The sequence below is a fragment of the Carassius carassius genome, chromosome 21 (assembly GCF_963082965.1).
Source record: "Carassius carassius chromosome 21, fCarCar2.1, whole genome shotgun sequence".
In the NCBI taxonomy this organism is placed as follows: Eukaryota; Metazoa; Chordata; class Actinopteri; order Cypriniformes; family Cyprinidae; genus Carassius; species Carassius carassius.
The window spans coordinates 5921932-5946817 of NC_081775.1; the positions used below are offsets into that span (position 1 = coordinate 5921932).

The 24886-nt window shown below is 37.3% G+C and overlaps 1 protein-coding gene across 8 annotated transcripts in view; it reads left to right on the top strand.

The window, feature by feature from the left end:
• Positions 1–162: 162 nt before the first annotated feature.
• Positions 163–24886, top strand: part of LOC132097407 (AP2-associated protein kinase 1-like) — a 45026-nt gene continuing 20302 nt past the window's right edge. For all 8 annotated transcript variants that reach the window (XM_059503097.1, XM_059503099.1, XM_059503101.1 and 5 more), the window contains exons 1-14: positions 163–897; positions 11459–11577; positions 14866–14974; positions 15060–15202; positions 16003–16124; positions 16211–16292; positions 16439–16571; positions 17597–17700; positions 19305–19384; positions 19512–19669; positions 21330–21499; positions 23084–23277; positions 24471–24649; positions 24779–24865. In XM_059503097.1, the coding sequence (XP_059359080.1) occupies positions 744–897; positions 11459–11577; positions 14866–14974; positions 15060–15202; positions 16003–16124; positions 16211–16292; positions 16439–16571; positions 17597–17700; positions 19305–19384; positions 19512–19669; positions 21330–21499; positions 23084–23277; positions 24471–24649; positions 24779–24865 (1834 nt within the window). In that variant the 5' untranslated portion in view covers positions 163–743. The remainder of the gene's footprint in view (positions 898–11458; positions 11578–14865; positions 14975–15059; positions 15203–16002; positions 16125–16210; positions 16293–16438; positions 16572–17596; positions 17701–19304; positions 19385–19511; positions 19670–21329; positions 21500–23083; positions 23278–24470; positions 24650–24778; positions 24866–24886) is intronic.

Consider the following 24886-nt stretch of genomic DNA (forward strand, 5'->3'; position numbering starts at 1 on the left):
AGAAACATCAATAACTGTGACCCATGCAGTTTATTGTTGGCTATTTCTACAAATATACGCTTGTTACTTGTGACAGGTTTTGTGCTCAAGGGTCACATATGTTCAAATTTGATTTAATGTAATAACAATAATTCTGCGGCGTATCGGAGACGTCCCCGCTGACGTCACCGCGTACCGTGGAACTACAACTACCGGAGCGTCACGGCCGAGTCCGTGCTGCCGCGCGCTTCAACGTTGCTCCTCTTCTCAACCGGTGTATGGCAGCTCTCATAACTTAATCCCGTCAGCCGGCAATGAGCGTACGCCATCGCTCGCTTTTCTCTCCAGGAAAACCCCGTCGGACCGGCTGCTTCCCTCCTATCCCTTGCACTTCCGGGTGTCGAGCGAGCGTCTTTTCCCGAGGATCAGCTGTGATACTGAATGAGAAAAAGGCTGTGCTCCTGGTAATCGCAGTGCACTGTTTTAAAGACAGCGTGGCAGGAGGATTCCCGTTGCTGCCGCTCATCTCATCTCTTCTGAGCAGATGTATGAGACATGTGTCCTGTCTCTCTGAGCTGTTTTGGGTCTATGATAGTGTGATTACGGTCTGCTGAGCTCGGACTCTCCGTCTGGACTGAGTTACACTGAGAGATCGTCGCGCTTTTCTCTATTTTGCGCATCCCACCGGCTGGAGAGCGACGAGCACGCGAGAGCCTGGCGGTTTTTCATGTTTTAATGAGGATTCAAGTGTCTCCGGTTGGACAATGAAGAAGTTCTTCGATGCCCGTCGGGAGATGGTGAGCTCCGGACCCGCGCCTGTAGCCGCGTCGGGGGGCGGCGCGGGGTCCGGCGCGTTTATCGGACGCGTTTTCTCTGTCGGACGATATCAAGTGACCGTGGAGGAGACTGTGGCGGAGGGTAAGCGACTTCATGCGTTCAAACAGCAGATGAACTGTTTGTGCTGGAGATGCTTTTATGGTCTATGACTAAGAAAATAAATAAGTAATGATGCCTCTGACGTCACTCCTCTCGTCCTTGCGTCATCTGAACAATGAGTTGTGCTGCCTCAGCAGAGGAGCTTTACTTTAGTTTTTAACACCAGAATTAAATTTGGTGATCATTTACCTACCCTTGTGGGGCTACAAACTTGTATGACCTAGTTTCTTCTGTGGAAGTATAAAGGAGATGTTTAGCAGAATGTCAAAGCTGTTCTTTTCCACATAGTGAAAGACTAGAGATGTCAAGCTCCAAAAGTGACAAATACAGCCATAAAAGTAACATTAAAGTATGACTCGTGAATCCGTTTTACAAATGATCTGAAATCATGTGTTAATTTCAGTGAGGAAGAGTTTAAAATTTAAATCATTATTCATTGAAGATCTTGCCCTGAGCCTGTATGTAACCGCAACAGCAGGTTTGACATAATTTAATGCCAAACTGTATTGATTCTTTTGTTTAAAAAGCTGAGATCACGAAATATACAAGTTCCATAATAACTTTCATAATTTACTCACTTTTTGTTCCAAACTCAATTTCTACCAAGGAACTTAAAAAATATTAGGCCCAGACTAATTTTTCACTCATTATTACCTATAGTTCTAATAATATATGTGTATGTGCACTTGTGTATATTTATTATGTATATATAAATATGCATGCATGTATATATTTAAGAAAAATAACTTGTTTTTATTTTGTTAAATATTTATAAGTTATATAAATATAAACGTATTAAACCTATTATATAAATATAAATATAAACATAATAAACATATTATACATAAACATAAATAAAACATGTTTTACATAAATCTATACTGTGTGTGTATTGAAAAACGTACATAATAAAATATACACAGTATACGCGCACATATTATGTAAACCAAAACTTTAATTTTGAATGTGATTAATCTTTTAACAACACATTATTATTATTGCTCTGAAATTTAAGATCAATTTTATGCTTTTGTAGTATGGAAAAGCGCATTGTAAACATTCTACATGATACCTAATTCCATATTCTACAGAGTAAATTAAGTCATACAGGTAGAATGACTTAAATGTGGGCATATGACAACACTAATCCCTTTAAAAACGTGTTTTCCAGAGGTTCTGTAACTCATTGTGGTTCTGGAGTTAAACAAAGGAAGTTCTGAATGCACAGGATGCATTCCATGAGTCATCAGCTTTAGCAGGTTTGGAGTCATTCCCCGCTGATGCACTGAGGTGTCAGCAGAGGAGTCCTAATAGGGTCTTAATCAGGGTCTCGGGAACTCAAAACTGGTTATGGCGTGAGAAAAATTTTAAGCTACGTCTTAGTGTTACGGCTCACAATGCAAAGACATTGTGGAGTCACTGTGTCTCGCGGGAGCCCCGAAGCATCACCCCCTTTTTTTTAAGGGAAAATCTACAACCGAGTGTGATTTTTGTATTTGATGTGCAAGTATGACAAGATATTTTTATATTTTGGAGAGCAATGCATTGTGATTTCCTCCGATACTTTATGACCTTGCTGACTTGATCTTCATCTCAGTATTTTTTATTTTTTTTTAAACCATATAAAGTCAAAGTTAGTTCAAAAGAATGTCTTTTGGATATTAACTTAAAAAAAATGTGGACAAATATAGTTTCTAAAAAAAATTTCAGTCCCTCACATTTGATCCAGAGGAGTTTAGGAAAACTAACACAACAGCTGAACTGTGAATGATTTCAGCTGGCTCTTCTGAAGAACAGCATCTAAACCTGTGCTCATGGCAGTAATTTAGTACAGTGGCCGTTAATGTTGTCTAAGACAGATTTTGTCAAGGTCTAGAAGCACAGTTCACTGGATGTTTGACTTCAGCCTATTCATTCAGATGAGTTTATGAGGCCTTCAAGCTTTATCTAAACGCTGTTAAACCATTACATCACTGACTCAGTCAGGCAGTCACCTTTCACCGGCTTAAAGCCTGAAAGGAAAACGTTTGAGGTTTCAACAGACAAACACACATGCACACACGCACTGTAGACTCCATTCAAATGTAGACACAAATGTTTGGCCAAACTCAAACTTCTTTTTATGAACAGGCCAACAGTCAAACTAACCGTTAACTTCCAAGATTTTCAAGGTATTCTAGATAAGAAAACACTATTATTTTATGAGCACTTTAAATTAAATTAAATTTATGCATTTAGCAGATGCTTCAAGCTAACCATTTTCTCCCAACATGTGTTCCCTGGAATACATAAGTGCACCCTTAAACGCCCATGAAAGTCCAACAAAAACCTAACAATCAGTGGGGCTTAAGCAGATCGTATGAAAACATATGATTTACATAGTATGTATGATATATACATACTATTTATGTTGAATAATCAGCTATAAGGTTAAGTATAAACAATGCACAGTCAAAACTGACTACTGAGAATGAACTAAAAACTAAAAATGCAAATTATCTAAATATAACGATTTATGAGTTAATTGTGCAGTCCACCGATGTGACTATGCTTATTTCAGGCTCATTACCCACAGAGCTACAGTAAACTCCCAAACGATGCTTGACTTCAGCAGCTTCATTATGGGAAGCTCAGCGGTTAGGGGTCTATGAACTACACAAACGGTTTGAAGTAAATTGGATTAACACTGAACACACAGAAATGTAGGCTTGGCTCAATTAATTACATAAATCTGAGAGGTTTTGCTTATCACCAGTGCATGCCTCATGTGTTACATGATCTTCACTGCAGGCAGATCTTAATTTAAACAGGACAAACTGAATGTCAGAAGCTGTGAGTGTCACCCATAACCTCTGGGCTCGATCCGAGACAGTTGCTAGATGGATTTGTATTTTTGTGCCATTTGTGGCGGAATGTTTATGGCCTAGATGTAAAGAGGTTATTTGATACGTGCATGCCACACCACTAAAGAGGACATTCACATGTGCAGGGAAAGAGCCCATTGGTATACATCCTACTAATTTAGTATTCAGTATATTTACTATGCCCAATATGCAAAATCACACAACACTGAGTGCATTGCACATTGCATCTGATCTTCCATTTGAGATGAACAACTGAGAATGACCAGAGGCCATATGTGTTTTCTTCTCATTATTTGATCAGACTGCCACAAGTTATTACATTATATTTCAATAGAAGTTAAATTACAAATAAAATTATAACAAATAGGCCAAATATACATTTATTTTTAAAACTAACTAGACACTGCTTAATTAAACATCATGAGGTCAGTCAGTTCAATTTGTTCATAGAATTTGTAGCGGTTTAAATTTGCTGCATCCAAATTTGCATAATATCTCTCCTAAATAGCATTCAGAATTAACATAAGTGCTGTGGTTTTCAAACTTTTTCTTTGGTCACGCCCACTTTAAACCTTAAAATTCTGGCAAAATGCCATTGTATTGCACGGTTACCATTGAATATAATAACATTTACAGCAGCTTTTTTTTTTTATTCAATAAAATCATAAAAAAATGTAACGCCATCTTGATGCACATTCCTTCTATTCATGATTTTGTAGAAGTAGAGTTTGTGCTCTGAACAAAGTCATTTGAATGCTCATGACATCATTATTAAAATTTGCATAAATGTAATGAAACTCATAAATGTAAACTTGCCAGGGAGACTTGAATGCACCAAATGTCCCAAACCTTTCCTTAGCAAGGAGTGTGTACTTTCAGAGTCTTGAAGTTCAGGAGTGATCATTGATGTTTTTGTCATTGAGTGGACATCAGAATGCTCTAAGAGATAAGAGAGCATCTTTGCCTCATTCTGAAAGTTAAATGGGACTCTGTGTGTGTGTGTGTGTGTGTGTGTGAATAATAGATGGTCAGCAACTCATTTATTCATTAATGTTTCTAGTGGCCGCCATCTGTCGCCCTTCAGCTGTCATCCTCAGTGTGTGCTGTGTTGTATTAGTGGGTTCGGTTGGCTTTAGTTTAGTTTGTTTAAGGCCGATTTATACTTCTGCATCGGACCTATGCCGTAGGCTGTGTGTTGGTTTTCATTTATACTTCTGCGTCATGGTCTGCATCCGCGTGCAGTACATATGCAAACCGCTAGTCTGCAGTGTCCACAGGCATGTTGCTTATGTAACCCGCAGACCAAGGCAAAAACTGAAGAAGAAGCAGCTTGTCTGAGAAGCATCAGCCGTGATGGCGGGAAATACATATCAAAGAACAGAACTACAAAAAAGAGATGACAATGAAACGGCAGAAGATGACTTTCTTTCAATCTCCACAAGGACTTGTACCATGGCAGAACAATGGTTTGTCGCAGACAACAAAGTCATGCAATGCTACATTTTTATAATAAATGATAAGACACTTGTTCTTTGCTTCATTTTATTGTGTAACATTAAAATATATTAAAGTGCAAAACACATCCAAAATTCAAATACATACGGAGGGATGGGTTCTAGCAGACCAATAACAGCGGTTGCAGTCCGCATAGATTTGACACAACCTACAGCGTAGTTTCGACGCAGATGTATAAATCAGCCTTAAGTCTACAGTTAGGGGTGTAACGATACAGAGATGTCATGGTTCGGTACCTACCTCGGTTCGGGGGTCACGGTTCAATATGATATGACATGTAACGTAGCCTATATACACTCACCTAAAGGATTATTAAGAACACCATACTAATACTGTGTTTGACCCCCTTTCGCCTTCAGAACTGCCTTAATTCTACGTGGCATTGATTCAACAATGTGCTGAAAGCATTCTTTAGAAATGTTGGCCCATATTGATGGGATAGCATCTTGCAGTTGATGGAGATTTGTGGGATGCAGATCCAGGGCACAAAGCTCCCGTTCCACCACATCCCAAAGATGCCACCATATCCCAGGGCTATTTTCAACTACAATATAAATATCAAATCTATGAACTTGAATATAAATATTATAAATTATTAATATATTTCCACAGGGGTACACTTTCCTCAAGAGTTTTATTTTTGAAAACCTCATGATTTTCCATTTTATTTAGTTTTACTTTTTTCCAAATTCCGTTTAAATTATGGATTCTTTTTTTTTTCCGTTTTAATTTTTCTCAACTCCTTTTTAATGGTTAAATTTAGTTGTTTTATTTTCTCAACTCCTTTTTAATGGTTAAGTTGTATTAATCAAAAAGCAAGTCTAATTCATTAAAATCATAAAACTTATACATTTTCATATCAATTTTTATTCACCATATGTTTTATTGTTACCTAATTCTGTTTTAGCCTGTCTTATTATTTAAATGCATAAAAACAACTTACATTTAGTCTATTTTTTCCTTAAAATAGCCTTATGAAATGGTTTTTCACCCTCAGAAATTATGTTGTGTATTTGCATTTTTCTGGTTATCAAATGAAGGCATAAAACATTAATTTAATTGATCTTTTAATTGTTGAACATTAAGCAAACTTTATTAACAAAGGGGATTTACTACTAAAAATAAAACATGGAAGAAATGTTGTATGATTTAAACCTTAAAAAAATTGTTTGATTCTTTTAGTAGTAGTAGTAGTAGGCTATGTAGATTCTGCTGAACATTTAAGGCAAACACTTGTCTTTAAACTAAACCGGACTTTTATTTTGACGGGTTGACGAGAATACCTTTACAGTTCTGCAACATACTGTATGTGATGAGCTAGTTTTACTCAAATCAAACGGTCAAATGCTCATGAAGTGACTCTCAGAGCAGTTCGGGAGATGTTGTTCATGTGTGCACGTCCTCATTTAGTGAGAGGAAAGACGCTGAAATCACCGCAAGCTTCACGCTCGCTTCCGTGTGTTCAATGGTTTAATGAATGAAGCCGCGCTTCTGCGCCATTCATTTACACAGACACGCAGAACATGCAGGATTCATATTTAAATAGACTTTTCCGGCTTAATATTTACAGATATAAGTCCATATCCTGATTTGATGTAAGTGCAATGACCAACTTTTGATTAATTCATTTAAAATTTGGCAAATTCCGTGACATTCCGCGTTAAACAGTAAATTCAGTTTTTATGACTGGATTCCGCGATTCCGTCCGCGTTTTCTGCATCACGGAAATCATAGGGCCCTACAATAAGAAACAACTTGTAAAACCCAGTCTAGATTAGCAGCAGGTACAGTATAAAATCATAAACCGTTCTTGTTTAGGAAAATGATCATATCTGCCTTCTCAGGCAGGATGCGTGAGCGTTCTGGACAGATAACGTTATTATCTCCTGCTGTGGAGACAACACATTCACTGGGTGTAGAAGAAGCTTAAACGCATAAATAGGAGAAAGAAAAGGCAGCGGAGGACGGTCGGCACAGTGCATCAAAGACGGGGAACATATTTATTTCTACTCCATGAACTCGTTGGTGCTTTATCATGTTCGACGTGCACCCTCCTATGCATGAAACAATCTTGATGCAAATGTTGCATGTCGCTGAGATTTCGTTCTGTTTAGGAAAGTGAGGCCACACTTAGGAACGCCGACGCATGCTATCCATGTTCGACTCACTTGGTTATGCCAATACTTCCGGTGGACGCTTCTTCGTTGGTGTTCATGGGTTTCTTCTTCCGGTCGGCGGACTAGGAATCGAAATTTAAACTTTTGAACGATTCCGGAAAAATCGCAAAACTAGTCCCGGTTCCAATCGATACTCGATACCCAAGCCTAGTGGACATGGTCAGAAACTATGCTCAGGTAGACCATGGCATTTAAACGATGCCCAACTGGCACTAAGGGGCCTAAAGTGTGCCAATAAAACATCCCCCACACCATTACACCACCACCGCCAGCCTGCACAGTGGTAACAAGGCATGATGGATCCAAGTTCATTCTGTTTACGCCAAATTCTGACTCTACCATCTGAATGTCTCAACAGAAATCATCAGACTCATCAGACCAGGCAACATTTTTCCAGTCTTCAACTATCCAATTTTGATGAGCTTGTGCAAATTGTAGCCTCTTTTTCCTATTTGTAGTGGAGATGAGTGGTACCCGGTGGGGTCTTCTGCTGTTGTAGCCCATCCGCCTCAAGGTTGTGCTTGTTGTGGCTTCACAAATGCTTTGCTGCATATCTCGGTTGTAACAAGTGGTTATTTCAGTCAAAGTTGCTCTTCTATTAGCTTGAATCAATCTAAACTGACTCGAATTGTCATATATTTTTTATAAATCAAAAAAAAAAAAAAAAAAAAAAAAAAAAAAATATATATATATATATATATATAATAATTCTACTAGCTCCATAGAAGACCAATAACGATAAAGACAAAAATAGCACCCCTAGTAGAAACCTGAGAATGCAGTGCATATTAGTGGGTTATAATGGAAATGAAATCTCAATGTTTTTATAATGGCAGGTTGATTCCTCACATACAGTGCTTTGGGGTGTGTGTGAGTCGATGCTGAATGGATGAGTCATAGTTCTATGCTGCCAGTTCTGCCTGCTTCAACCTCCTGCGAGGAGATTTCTAACACACCAGAGAGGCGACAGGAAAGGAGAGATGAAGGGTGAAAGGAAGTGATACCTCCTCTCAAACAAAGCGGTTCAAATTTAGCACAGTCCTGAGTCACTGTCTGTGTGTGTGTTTATGTTTGTGTGTGTGTCTGTTTATATTGCTTCTGTTGCAGTTTGGTTTCCGTCCATTAATTAAAGTCAGGGTGTTTTCTCTCTGATGCGGCAAGGGAGGCAATATCTCCTCAAAAAATGTGATGTGAAAGAATTAACAGTGAGAGAATAAAACATCTCTGTACAATAGAGAAATGACATGTGAGACACTCAGTGAAGAAACCCGAGTAGTGCATGCTGGGACACAGTGTTCACATCACAATGGAGTTGGTACAGAAGCATCAATGTACAGCATCTGTCCCTGAACCCTCAGGCGCGCTAGCGGCCCACTCGCAAAGCAGACAACCACGCCTCTACTACCGCGGGCATTTTTTTTCCACATTTTTTTATATTCGAATATTAATTTTCACCTTCGAAATTCATTTTTTTAAAACTATTCGAATACATATTCGAAATTAGAATATTCGTTGACAGCCCTAATGAGAATAGAGTAGTTTTCATTTGTTGTAATTATTTAGTTGTTTTTATTAATTACATACATTCTGCTGATAAGGTTACATACCCCTGCAGAATATGCAAAATTATTTTTATTGTCTTGATATTTCTTTAGTATTGTCCTTAATAAGCTATTTCAGGTGTTTACATATATTTACAAGAGCAAAATAATAACTGACTTTATGAAAATGTATAAAAGCAGGTATGTTATGCCACATTTATCTCAGCATGGCAGAAGTTGAAAGATTGAATATTAATTTGCCATCTAATGCCAAAACATGTGATGTTTAAGCATCTAATGTGATGTTTTCCTTTAAGATGCTGTAGTTACATCTAGATTCTTCATTGTAAAAAAGATAGTGGGGTGATATTTATAGACCCTTACATAATCACATTCTCCGTTTACTTACAGCTACACCACACCTCATCCGAGGGCAATGTGTGTGTGTGTGTGTGTGACGCTGCAAGGGCACAGGCGTGGTTTGTTGTTTTTGAAGTAATTGCCATTTTCCGTGTGTTTGCATGTGTGTTTATCTGAACACAGTCGGTATCTGACTCATGGTCAGAGTGTGTGCGGTGCTGTATGTGTGCATAAACTGTTTCATGTAGCATTTGATTTAATCAGCTTTTCTCAGTAGGTTTATATGAAGCTGTGTGAGCTCTCTTAAAAAAGATATTAGTGGTCCGCACAAATATTTTCATTAAAAAACAAAATCTGTAGTGTGCTTAAAGGGGTCATATTTAAGCGATTTCAAGTTTTTCTTTTGTCTTTGGAGTGTTACAAGCTGTTTGTGAATAGATAACATTCCTAAAGTTCCAAAGACTAAAGTCTCAAACCCAAAGAGATATTCTTTCTAAAAGTTAAGACTCGTCCACGCTCGCCTAAAACGCCTAGTTTAAACGCCTCCACATGTTTACATCACTGTGTTGAAGATTTGCATAACACCACCTAGGGCTGTCAAGATAACCGCAATATTGTAATACCGCGCTATTGACAAGCAAACCGCAGAGGAAAGATGGCAACCGCAGAAACCGCGGCAACCGCAGTGTTAAGTTTTTTATTTTTTATTTTTATGAGGCTGTGGCCTTCTTGTTTTTTCAATTTGTCACTGTGCATTCAATGTTAAATAAATTAATGATAATGATAGCCTTTGTAGCTTTATGGTGCTTCGTTTTTTTTTTTGAGGCGCTCGATCTCGTCCCAAAACCTAATGTCACGTCGCCAGTTTGGGAACATTTTGGCTTTCAACCCAATGAAAAGGACGAGCCAGAGAATATAGATGAGCCGATATGCAAAATGTGCTGCAAAAAGGTTCCTGTGACGCGGCAATACATCTAATTTGAGGTCATCGGGACATTCTAAAACGCTTTACGTGAAAAACGCTTAACGTGGTTTAATGTACCAATACAGTGATATTAACAGACCAAACTCACTAAACCTCATACTAATAAAGTATACTATCTATAAAAAATCCGATGATCCCTGAATATGAATTCAACACGTTTAATAACACGTTTAGTCCAAAAATGATCAGTACTTTTTGCAGTTGGGTCTGTTCGAGGTCGGATCACGTTCTCACCACAAACGAACCGCTCCAGAGTTCGTTTGAAAGCGTAGCGAGACCACCTCTTCAAGCAGGTCTCGGTACGCTTGCTGGTCACCCGAGTGCGATTGCAGCATTGTTCTTGTTTTTTTTTTGTTTTTTTTTATGAGAAACTTCACAAAATCAGTCATTGTTCCAAAAATATTCATAATATTCAAATTTTGTGTCTGCAAGACTCCATGAATGCGAAGCTGAAAATACATGCAAAATGTATTTGGGAAAACATTCGTTGTTGGTATCTGTAAACAACGGTGTTTCCTTTCATTTATGTGTGGATTGCATTCATGTAATTTCTTATGGTTAAATTACTAATAATGTAACATGTAGACATAAATATGTGGAAACAACCAGACAACCGTGAAGTATGCAAGAGAAACAATCAAACTTCTCCAAAGCCTCCATATGAGCCACACAATTTGAGGTATCATTCCTAGCACAAACTTTAATACTTAAAATTAGAGATTGGTTTAAACTACTAACCCCAAGAATTAGCATTAGTTATTGTAATGCATCGATTAATTTTCATTTTAGGATTGCATTTCTGCAGTCAAAGGGTTCTGTGCTCACTCTTACTGTTAGACGTAACCATATTACAATGAGGTTAACCTATCAATAATATGATTATATACTGTGTCCACTGCCGGTTGGTCTGACAGCACAAGGAAACCAGTGTCCAGTACCTCCTTATTTCCCTGGACAAAGGTTGTCTGTGTTCCTTGTAATACTGTGTTACCTTAGTTGAATCACAAATGAGATCGATTTGCCTTTCTCTGCATGTGAGCTCTCAGTAGCTCGACTGTCCTGCATTTAAAGATTTTCAGGCTGTTGGTTTTCTGTCCACAGGTGGTTTTGCTATCGTATTTCTGGTGAGGACTCATCAGGGCGTCCGGTGTGCACTTAAGAGAATGTATGTCAACAATGAACATGACCTTCAAGTATGCAAGAGGGAAATTCAGATCATGGTGAGACATTCCCTTATACACAGTTCTTTATTTAGTTAGTTATTTTTGTCAACTGTTAAAGTATGACACTTAAAACAGTGTTTTAGATTGACAGGGAATACACATGCTGATACAATAAACCCTGAGCACACTATAAGTGGCTTTGGCTTATAATGTCTGCCAAATGAATAAAAGTTAATTATTAGATACTGCCACAAGCAGCCGTTATCAGGGCCCAAGCACTATGAGAAAAGGGGAGAAAACGATAGACATATAAATAGACATCTAAAACTGTGTATTTTAATATAATGTTATTTAAGTTATACTGCGCCCTATTGGTAGGATTCTGACAGAAATTAGAGCGTTCTCAAAATGATAGCTACCAAATTTCATGCAGGCACGATTTTGTGTTCAGGACGTATATAGACCAATCAAGTATGGGCCATGAACAAAAATTAAATTAGCTTTGTCTGTGGAACATTTTTTTTTTTTTGTTCAGGTAGGTCTATGCAATATTTATAGATATAAGATAGATACATACATATATATATACAGGTCCTTCTAAAAAAATTAGCATATTGTGATAAAGTTCATTATTTTCCATAATGTAATGATAAAAATTAAACTTTCATATATTTTAGATTCATTGCACAACAAATGAAATATTTCAGGTCTTTTATTGTTTTAATACTGATGATTTTGGCATACAGCTCATGAAAACCCAAAATGCCTGTCTCAAAAAATTAGCATATCATGAAAAGGTTCTCTAAACGAGCTATTAACCTAATCATCTGAATCAACTAATTAACTCTAAACACCTGCAAAAGATTCCTGAGGCTTTTAAAAACTCCCAGCCTGGTTCATTACTCAAAACCGCAATCATGGGTAAGACTGCCGACCTGACTGCTGTCCAGAAGGCCATCATTGACACCCTCAAGCCAGAGGGTAAGACACAGAAAGAAATTTCTGAACAAATAGGCTGTTCCCAGAGTGCTGTATCAAGGCACCTCAGTGGGAAGTCTGTGGGAAGGAAAAAGTGTGGCAAAAAACGCTGCACAACGAGAAGAGGTGACCGGACCCTGAGGAAGATTGTGGAGAAGGACCGATTCCAGACCTTGGGGGACCTGCGGAAGCAGTGGACTGAGTCTGGGGTAGAAACATCAAGAGCCACCGTGCACAGGCGTGTGCAGGAAATGGGCTACAGGTGCCGCATTCCCCAGGTCAAGCCACTTTTGAACCAGAAACAGTGGCAGAAGCGCCTGACCTGGGCTATAGAGAAGCAGCACTGGACTTTTGGACAAATTTTGCATGTCATTCGGAAATCAAGGTGCCAGAGTCTGGAGGAAGACTGGGGAGAAGGAAATGCCAAAATGTCTGAAGTCCAGTGTCAAGTACCCACAGTCAGTGATGGTCTGGGGTGCCATGTCAGCTGCTGGTGTTGGTCCACTGTGTTTTATCAAGGGTAGGGTCAATGCAGCTAGTTATCAGGAGATTTTGGAGCACTTCATGCTTCCATCTGCTGAAAAGCTTTATGGAGATGAAGATTTCGTTTTTCAGCACGACCTGGCACCTGCTCACAGTGCCAAAACCACTGGTAAATGGTTTACTGACCATGGTATTACTGTGCTCAGTTGGCCTGCCAACTCTCCTGACCTGAACCCCATAGAGAATCTGTGGGATATTGTGAAGAGAAAGTTGAGAGACGCAAGACCCAACACTCTGGATGAGCTTAAGGCCACTATCGAAGCATCCTGGGCCTCCATAACACCTCAGCAGTGCCACAGGCTGATTGCCTCCATGCCACGCCGCACTGAAGCAGTCATTTCTGCAAAAGGATTCCCGACCAAGTATTGAGTGCATAACTGAGCATAATTATTTGAAGGTTGACTTTCTTTGTATTAAAAACACTTTTCTTTTATTGGTCGGATGAAATATGCTAATTTTTTGAGACAGGCATTTTGGGTTTTCATGAGTTTTCATGAGCTGTATGCCAAAATCATCAGTATTAAAACAATAAAAGACCTGAAATATTTCAGTTGGTGTGCAATGAATCTAAAATATATGAAAGTTTAATTTTGATCATTACATTATGGAAAATAATGAACTTTATCACAATATGCAAATTTTTTGAGAAGGACCTGTATGTGTATGTGTGTATATATATATTTATTTATTTTTTATTTTATTTTTTTTTGCGGTTCACATTTTTGATAAAACACAGTAATATTATTACAATTTACAATAATGTTTTTCTATTTCAATATACTTTAAAATGTAGTTTATTTCTGTGATCAATGCTAGTCCAGTCTTCAGTGTCATGTGATCCTTCAAAAATCAATATGATATTCTGATTTCTTATTAATATTGGAAAGGTTGTCCTTAATATTTTTCAAGGCTCTTTGATGAATAAAAATGTTAGAAGAATATATATATCAATATATATATATTTAATATATATAAATATTTTTAAATCAATTTAACATGTTTAATAAAAGTAATTTCTTGAAAAAATAAAATAAATGGGTAAATGCATTGACCCGAAAGATTTGACTGTGTATGTTACAAACAATATCTTTTCTATATTCTATATTTCTATTCTATGTTCTATTTTTTTTCTACTGGTATATACTGTACATGCACAAACCTTTTTTCAGTGGTGTTCTAAATACAAAAAACAAACAAACAAGCATTTACTTATTATAAATGCCAAAATACTTCTTCAATATATCTTTTTTGACCAAGATTTTGGGTTATGGTCATGTTTCATGCTTGTTTGGGCTGGTCCTTCATTCATGTTGACACCAATACATTGTTAAACTACAGTTTATTTTTTCGATCAGAAACCACCTGGCTGTACATTATCATCCCATACAAAATGATAATGATTAAATTTGCTGTTGCTGACACAATGATATTTCATGGCTTCAGATATGGTCGTTTTAGATGTACAGTTCTGTTAAGCATCCAAATGGCTATTCTCCGTAGGTTTTTTTCCCCCCATCATCATTTGTCCTTTATTTGATTAAGCTCCTCGCTGTAATAGCACTGGGATTAGACCTTAAAAACTGAGCCATGCGGTCTTGAAAGGATTTGAGGTCTCCTGTTCCTCATGTGTGGCTGTAAATACAGTGCTGAGAACAGTACAGTGCCGGCAAAGGTCACTCGTGTCCTCTGGGACTGATTTCAGAATGGAAATCCAGTCTACTTCGCTGTCAGCACTGTTTCATCATCACAGAGTGCCTTGCGGTTTCAAAATATTAGAAGTTTTTACAGATTGTTCTATCTAAATGTGTTGGTTTTCTTAAACAGAGGGACCTTGTGGGTAACAAAAACATTGTTGGTTTCATGGACTCCAGCATCACAGCAGTCGGTTCAGGAGATGTTTGGGAAGTTCTCATATTGATGGACTTCTGTCGAGGTCAGTGTGTGTTCCTCGCTCAGGTTTTGGTGGTCTTGGCCTACTATGCAGTATTTGTATGAGGTGTTTGTGTGTAATAATCCAGGTGGGCAGGTTGTGAACCTGATGAATCAGCGTTTGCAGACTGGATTCAGTGAGACGGAGGTGCTGCAGATCTTCTGTGACACATGTGAAGCTGTCGCTCGACTACATCAGTGCAAAACTCCCATCATCCACCGGGACCTGAAAGTATGGACTCTTATTATTTTAACAAATAGTTAACCCTAAACATTTTTTTTTTTATTTACTTACATAGTCATTTAGTCACATGTTGGTTGTTCCAAACCTATATAACCTTGATTTTTGAAACACACAAAATGAGACTTTTTTCAAATTGTTGACTTATAAAGTCAGAATCGTGAGACATGAACTCATAATTGTAAGAAAATAGTATTTTCTTCAGAATTGGACCTTATAACTCATTATATCTCATTATATCCTTATATCTCACAATTCTGAGAAAAGAAGTCATAATTGGGAGATATAAATTTGCACGTGCGAAGAAGTCAGAATTGCGAGTTATAAAGTCAGAGTTGCGAGAAAAAAAACTTGCCTGGAGCAAAACCTAGATATCTTGCAATTCTGTTTTTATAACTTGCAAGTGCATCTTTACACCACACAGTTCTGAGAAATAAGATTGTGAGAAATAAAAAAAGTCTAAATTGTGAGACAAATATGAGCAATTACCTTTTTACATTGTTTTTATTCAGTGGCGGATACAGGCTTCCATAGAAACCAGTGTTTGTCAAGCTTCAGAAAGATGTGACATGTCTTAATGCCCAAAATTACAACATTTAAAAATGTATTGAGTGGACTATTCCTTTTAATAAATGACTTTTGGTTTATTGTGTTTGTACCCTTTTCCAATTTTACCCATCTTAGAGCTCATTTGTGATGTACTATTATAACTATTTCAGTTCAGCTTTACAAAAACTCAGACACAGCATACAGTATTAGAAATGTGTGTCCTCTCTTTGTGTCTCTTTTAGGTGGAGAACATCTTGCTGCATGACAGAGGACATTATGTGTTGTGTGATTTTGGCAGTGCCATTAACCGCTCCCAGAATCCACAAACAGAAGGTGTGGCGGCTGTAGAAGAAGAAATCAAGAAGTGAGCATCGTTTTATTTGTTTTATATTATACACCACAGGGTTACGTTTCCATATTAATTGAATCGAATACTCTGTGTGTGTTAAGGTACACTACTCTTTCGTACCGGGCCCCAGAAATGGTGAATCTATATGGGGGCAAAGTTATCACTACTAAAGCAGATATATGGGTGAGTCAAAGAGGAGAATAATTCAGTCAGTTGTGTTTCAGGAGTAGCCAAAGCTTTTGTCTCTGTAGTTGATTGTTGGTGAACATGCTTATCATTTTAAGCATCACAAAGGAGGTTTGATGACTCCTGCTCATCTGTGTCCTCAGGCTTTGGGCTGCTTGTTGTATAAGTTGTGTTATTTCACGTTGCCGTTTGGAGAGAGTCAGGTGGCCATCTGTGACGGCAGCTTCACCATCCCAGACAACTCTCGCTACTCACACGACATGCACGCGCTCATCCGTAAGTCCAGCTGATGACTGCTGTTCTGTCACGCAGAATAATAAGGCATTCATACTAAATAATAAACAGCCAAAATGCTAGTAATATGCATACTAATAAGCAACTAGTTAATAGTTATCAATATAATAAATCACTAAGGAGATAATAATAGTTAGTGTTAATTACAGTTAATAGTGTTACAGTATTTTCAAAATACGGTACATACAGCTTGATTGTAAATATTTTCCAAAAATATTCTGTTCATGTGTAAATTTATGTTTTAATAAAAGCATTATTAGGGACAAAACTGATGGTGGAACAACTAAGGACAGTCATTCAATTTTTGAAAAATATAATTTTTTCACACAATAAATATTAAAGTAGTTTGTTTTCGCTCTTTGTTTAGATTACCATCGATATAAATGTTTTGTACGTGAATGAATATGTGTGTGTGTGTGTGTGTGTGTATATATGAATATTTAATTTTAAATGTAATTTAATTTTAATTTGATATATATATATTATGCAGTCTACTGTTTTGTGACATTTATAATGTTACAAAATATTTCTGTTTCAGATAAGTGCTGTTTTGGGCAGTATTTATCCTAAAAAAATTAAATAAAAAATGCTGCAGTTTCCAAAAAAAATGTCATTAACGTAACTAGTAAAAACAATGTAACTCTTTTCAGCATGTAATGATAAAAATGTTTGAGCACCAAATCAGCATCGTAAAATGATTCATGTGACCCTGGTGTAATGACTGCTAAAAATGATTGTAAATGTATTATTTAAAATCTATAAAAATAAAGAAGGCTGTTTCAAATTGTAATAATATTGCTGTTCACTCTAGAAATATTGAACTCCAAATATTACAATTTATCACATTTACAGTGTATTATGAGCAAGGAATGATTGACAATGGGCCATTGTCAATTAATTAATTCTCTGGTACAATCAAAAAATCTATTTTGTTTTCAAGATTTAGCAAAACCGTTTTTAAACTGTACACTTTTGTGTTTTGATTTGTTATATTTTTCCTGTCTCAGGTTACATGCTGGAGCCAGACCCTGACATAAGGCCAGATATCTACCAGGTGTCATATTTCGCCTTTAAACTGGCACAGAAAGAATGCCCAGTACAGAATATCCACGTAAGACCTGCTCATTCATACTCTCTACATCTCTCTCTCTATTTCCTGTGCTGTAACTACACAAGCATCCCTGAGCACTTGCCCTGATCTACTCTTCTGTTATCCTGTTACACTCTACAGGGTTTTTGTTCGTATTCCAGCACATACTTCTTAAACTATGTTTAATTCATGCCTATTCCTTTCAGTAGATATCGTAAGTGCTTGCACGTAAGCACACAGGAAGTGGATTGTGGCTCGTGGCTGCCAGCTGGCACACATCCAGTAGCCCCTCCCACTCTGAGCAGTATTGATAGCATAATGGAAGCATTGAGTCATGATCAAATACACATTAACAATGACACCCGCAAAATGTCATTTAGAGTTCAATACAGGAATGGCCTCTGTAAAAACATTCAGTGTTTCTTTGACTGTTTCTCCTGACGTAGGGATGTTTGGCTCAGACTGTGTCTACTGTGTCTGCGTCATCTTCACTTATTTTTATATATCCATGGAAATGAAATTACGCACTTAAGAATGATGATTTCATAGGATGTGACACTAGCACAAATGTGGTATGAAACCATCTCTATGCTCAACTTTACAAAAAAAAAAATTATAAGATTAAATTAATTAAATAACTTAATAAAAACAAACTTTGAACTCCACCTGAAATAAAAAATGACATCTGTTTTCTTCATGTTAGTGGTCTACATTCACAATAAATTGGTGTGTGTTATTTTAGTAGTATTTATATACTTTTTCAGTATTTATTATTTGTTATTGATTCACTTTCATTGTTATATTTTCTGTTTTCATTTTAGTTTAAATTTTGTTAGGTGCTTATTAATCTTTTTACTTTATTTGTAGTTCTAGCAATTTTAACCATTTTATTTTCAGTTCATTTTATTTATTTACAGTTTTTTTTCACCTTAATTTTAATGAGCTAAAATTATTTCAGTAATTTTGCCAACATGATATTTGTAATTTGTATATGAATTTAAGTGCAAGTATTTTTCTAAGGTTTAATTGTATTCCAGCTTTATTTTAATTAGCTAAACGTTTTGTGTGTGTGTGTCTAAAGTGGGAACAGAATAATTTATGTAGTTATGTATTATTTATTTAAAAAAGAACTAAAAGAACCATTTCATGTCTATCCTTGTATCATTCATTAACTTGTCGATGTTGATATAGGTTTTAGAAAGTAATAAGTAATTAAATAGTTTTTGGAGAGAGTAATTTGTAAAGTAATCTAATGACACTGTTGAAGATGTAATTAGTAACTAGCTATCAATTCCTTTTTTAGAGTAACCTACCCAACACTGAATGTAATAATTGAATTGTAACATTAAGTCCAAGTGAGATGAAAAGAGTTCACCCACAGTTCACTCAAATAAAACACGGTTTATTCGAGAAAACAAAAGATAATAATACAAATAACAAGCAAACAGTGAGCAAAGCACAAACGATACTGGACAAGTATGAACTAAATGAGAGCCAAACTAATTAATTAGACAGACAGAGAAAGTAGGTCTAGAGGCAAGACAAGGAAGACCGAACCCAAACACAATGAAAACAGAACACAAGTATAACAATAAACAGTGAGAATATTCCGCTTATTCCATTAGAATTCACCCATTCCAGCAAAACTCCCAGATCCGATCAGAGCCAGTGAAGCCGTGGCCAAGAAGAGCCAAAACAAAGCCAGGTGAGACTATTTGAGACTATTAAGTCACATTATGTTTTATTATATACTTTTTCTTAGGTTTTAGGATGCATATCGTGTTTCACATAGTGATAGTTTTGATTCGTCTTGAACTTTTCTTGTCATTCAGGCTCACTGATCCAATCCCTGCGACTGAGACATCCATAGCACCACGGCAGCGTCCCAAGGCTGGCCAGGCTCAACCAATCGCAGGCATCCTGCCCATCCAACCAGCCCTTACCCCTCGTAAAAGAGCCAATGCACCTGCGGGACCCGGCCAGCCAATCAGTGAGCGTTCATTATTCACCTTCATCCAGAATCAGTCCTCATATGTGTGGCTTCAGTCTTTCATGCTCACTCTCTTTTGTCACTGACGACTCTTCACACGTCTTTGGCTGACACACACACACACACACCTCTAGTATTCCCACTGGTTCAATCAGTGTGCCATTACAGAGCGCTTTTAAAACCTCAGCTATTGAGCCCCTGACACACTCAATCCTACCGCGCTGTCATTTCACTTCCTATTTCTGAAGTCAGTGCTAATTAAAGCCCTACATCATTGATGATGAATATCCCGGTGTATTGTTATTCTCCTGTAATGTTTTAGAACCGGATTATCTGGGCCAGGATCATAACACTGTCTTAATTTAGGATGACAAGTTTGTAAGTGGCTTTGGATAAAAGCATCTACCCAATGAAAATGTTTAGTAATTCACCACTGAAAATGTAAATACTATATTTTTATTGGTCACACTTTATTGTAAGGTCCAATTCTCACTATTAACTAACCATTAACTATGACTTTTGCCTCAATTAACTCTTAATTTGCTGCTTATTAATAGTTTATAAGTAGTTATTAATTTAGGGTATTGGGTAGGATTATGGATGTCATGCATTATATATACTTTATAAGCACTTATAAACAGCCAATATGTTAATAATAGGCATGCTAATAAGCAACTAGTTATTAGTGAGAATTGGACCCTATACTAAAGTGTTACCTTTTTATCATATAGCAATGCGAAGCTGGATTTTGGACGGGTTAGATTTTTGTGGGTGTGGCTTTCTAGCACGGTTCTAAATGTTGACATGTAAACCCTAACCACAATTTCATTTTTATTTCTTTCAAGAAAAAAATCAAGGATTTCACTTGACCCAAAATTACAATAAATATATTTATAATGCTACAAAAAAAATAATTTGAAACAAACGCTATTCTTTTTCTATTCAAAAGATCCTGAAAAAGTGGATCAGTTTCTACAAAAATATTAAGCAGCACAACAGTTTTCAACATTGATAATAAATTAAGAAAAATTTTAATTAGAAGAAAAGATTTGACATCACATGAATAAATTACATTTTAAAATGTATTCAAATAATTTTTTTTTTAATTGTAATATTTCAGTCTTAGTTTTTGCTGTCTTTCTGATGCATAATCAAAATGTATATTCAAAATATGTTGATCCTACAGTAACTCATTGATTAAATTACTGTGCAGAATTACTGAAAATGCAGAATAATAGCTAGTAGGAAAATAACAGAATAAGCTGACTTGCTATGCATATAGGCCTATTCTAATAGCTGTGGACTAGGGATGTTTGACATATACTGAAAAGATTTAGCTGGAAAACAAAACATTAAGGGACATTATGAATATTGAGATTTTTCACTGAATTTGACTCTGTATTCATCATTCAAGGAGCCCTGAATATGACATACATAGTTAATTACACCCCTCATTCAAGTGAAATCGTGACCATGATTTAACTTCATTCAAACAAACTTTTTTTTAAATTGTGGCCATGTCATGTGTCATGTGCGGGCTATTTAGACGTTGGACTAGTTTTACGACTCTTCCTTGTCTCGTGATTTGCAAGTATGAGAGTGGGGATTTTAGTGGACTTTCTTTTTCATGTTTTTATTCTGTTTTTCTATTGGTTCACAGGTGTTAACAGTGCTTCTCAGCCTGTTTCCCAATCACAGGTTCCTGTCGCACAGCAACAAGCCACGCCCACTCCAATGCAGGCCACGCCCTCTCCACCCCAGACCACACCCCAACATGCACAGCTTTTTGTGCAGCAGCAAAACGCAGCCTTCTTTACTGCTCAACAACAGGTAACTGCTACATGAACCATTCTGGAAATACTTTAAAAATACTTTAAATAAATAAATATAATTTAGAGTAAACATGAAATAAGATTTGACCTTATTTACTTTCTTAATACAGTAGTTCTCCTTAATCCACTGCAAACTCAGATTTCTAGTCTGATTCTGACACTGATCACTCACTTTTCATGATCCAATCAAATCCAGATAGAGAAATACTCTATTTTACTTGAATTTGTCACATTATTGAAATAAAATGGCTTGTGAATGATTTTTCATGTGGACTTAAAATAAATCAACTGGGAAATGCTATGTGGATTTATAAATGGAAATTTTCAGCATGGGTTTCATTATTGTGATGTCAGTTGTTGCACCTAATTCCTATTTTAGCAGCAGCACTCAACGCAGACCTCCGTCTTACCTGGACAAACGGTTGCATCATCCTCCACCCCTGTGTCTAAACCTAAGAACAGGGCACCCCCTCCACCCATACACCACCCTCAAACCAACCGCCTCACAACAATGTCAGAAATCACACAGATAAAAACCAAAGTGACGGCCCCAGCCCCGACTACAGAGTGTTCACATAGTAATAGTATAGATTGTGATATCACTGAGACCGTGTCTGCCCAACCTAAAACCAAAGCTATGGCACCTCCACCCCCCACATCACACACCTCCACCCTTCCTCCACCTAAAACCACCTCAGCACCATCCACTGACTCTGAAGTGGACCCAGAGCAGACGGTAACCCTCCCAACCTCTGTGGATGCTCTGTTAGAGTGATTTTCCTTGCTTCCTTAAGCCTTGATCCTCCCCTTGGTGGCTTGTCTTGCATGGGATAGTTTACTCACAAATTAAATTAAATAAGTAAATGATGATTACCCAACTTGTGCAGTTTTTGCAAGTTGTTTCTAAGAATTAACATTATGAAATCAGTAGGTGTTGACAGTTACTGTATATTATGCCTGCAGCTGCAGAACAAGGTGTCATGTACAACACAAGTGGAGGTGTTCGATCTTATAGCCATATTTAATTTCACATGGATGAAAATGAGGCTGTGGATATATATAGACATGAAGGACCAGTAATGTTCAAAATGCACAACTTGAAAACTTTTTAATGGAGGTTTTGACTACTGAAAGTTTTTTGGAAAGATGTTTTGTCATCTGAACAATTTGCATGTGACAACCTCATGTTGTTCAGCAAGGAGGTCTAGAATCACTTCCATTGTAATGAGACAAGAACCCAGGAAAATATGTGAAATTTACAGATTTGGAGTGACATGAGGGCGAATAAATTAAAGTTTCTAACAGATACGATTTTTCTATTAAAATGAGTAGAAATGACCTGATTCATCTGACAACAGACATTTCACCTTTCAAACCTTTTTGAGATATTTTCTGATTTCACAGATCTGCTTAAGTAGTTGAGATATCAGATTTATCTTTTTTGTACATCTGAAACTCTCTTTCTTCACCTTTCAAAGACCACCCCCTTTTCTACAGAATGTCTCTTTTGGTATCCTCTAATAAATGTCCTTCAGTTTTCACAGTGTGTAATGTTGTCTCTATACCTTTCTTTGTTTAAAAGTCTGTTGGCGGCAGTCGTGGGGTGCTTAAAGTTGGCTCCTTGACTCCACCCTCTTCTCCCAAGACTGCCCCAAAAGGAGGCCACAGGCGAATTCTGAGCGATGTCACACACAGCACCATATTTGGAGTTCCTGTGAGCAAGTCCACTCAACTGCTTCAAGCTGCTGCTGCAGAGGCCAGCCTCAACAAGTCCAAGTAAATCAAGGAAATACATAATCATTTATAGTTTAGTTTTAACCATTGTCCAGCATTGAGTAAAGATGAAAATAAAGATTGTATTGAGGTAAGACTGGTATTATATCTAGCTAACTGAGTAGCAAAGTGGCAACAGTAGGACTATTTAAATGTCACATCATGCTAAACATCTATTTTTCTCGGTCTTGCTATATGTAGAAATTGGATATGTTCAGAATAACATTCTGCTAAATGCAGTGTGCAGTATATTCTGAATAGGTTTCAGGTGGTCTAGCTAGCATGCCAGACTGGGACTGAAAAGTGCCCAAAACCCCTTCTAAGACCAGCCATCTTCTCAGACATGCCAAACTGGCAGTCAACTAAAACTAGAAAACCATCTAAGGCTGCTTTAAGCTGTTTGTTTGTTCATTCTTTCAGCAGTTTCTTAATTATTTTTGGTTTGCTAAAGGTTTAAGGCTTGACACACCAAGCCGACATCAAATAACTTAGTCGACAAAAAACAGCTGTGTTTATCACCTGTGTCATAAAATTTGCACATTTGAACACATTGCAAAGACTAGCCAACAGCCAAAAAAGACATGTACGTTTTGCACCTGCATGAGAAATTAATGTAACTCTCCAAACCAGCAGGTGGTTTATATTCTGCCTTCACAATGGGAAACTGAAACAAGGACTGGGTGGGTGCTTGCTTAGCATTTTGAGTATGATTCTTAATCAGTTGGTCTTCACTTTGTACATTCCAAACAGCCATGTCTTCATGAAAATATTCACGCATTGGAATGGTGAGATCAACTAAAGGTGTAAAATTAGAAGAACCTTCTATGTTTGCACTGTATTTGTTTTTTTTTTGTATTGTTTGCTTGCTTCCATCACTATAGTTTTTTCTTCTTATGCACTGGCTCACAAAGCTGAACTGCCAGTCATAGTGATCTCTCCTACTGTCCACCCAATGGCCATTCACCATGCTCAATCGGCCAACAAACCTCCGATCGAGGCTTTTCACACTGGGAAAACGGATCTGAGAGACACTCAACGATGGCCTGAGATTTATGCAAAAATCGTATTGAAAATGCAAATAGTTTATATTTCATAGATGATAACTCGACACCACTAGCATGCAACATACTGAGGTCATGTGAGAACACTGAGGTGCAACTTTTTGAAACATTGCTATTTTCCTCTCTCTGCTGTAGGTCAGCTAGCACCACTCCTTCTGGTTCTCCATGTTCATCACAGCAGAGTGTTTATCAGTCAGGGGAGGCTTCTGGCCCCTCTGCTGGAGCCACAGCATCCTGGAACCCCTTTGGCGATGACAATTTCTCTAAACTCACAGCGGAAGAGTTGCTCAACAAGGATTTTGCCAAACTGGATGGTAAAACCAGCGTTTTATATGAAATCATGTTTTCAAAGTTATTTTTAGCACAGTATTTCTCTTAGTTGCCCAAACAACCCTCTACAGAGAGACTACAGATACACTGTGGGTGTGTTTGTACCTTTGCAGCTAAGACAGCCGAGAGATCCTGCCCTGAAAATCAGATTTCTGGGCTGCAGTCTGTGTCTTCAAATAAAGGCTTTCTCCAGGGAGGAGGTACAGTCTATTTATCTCTCT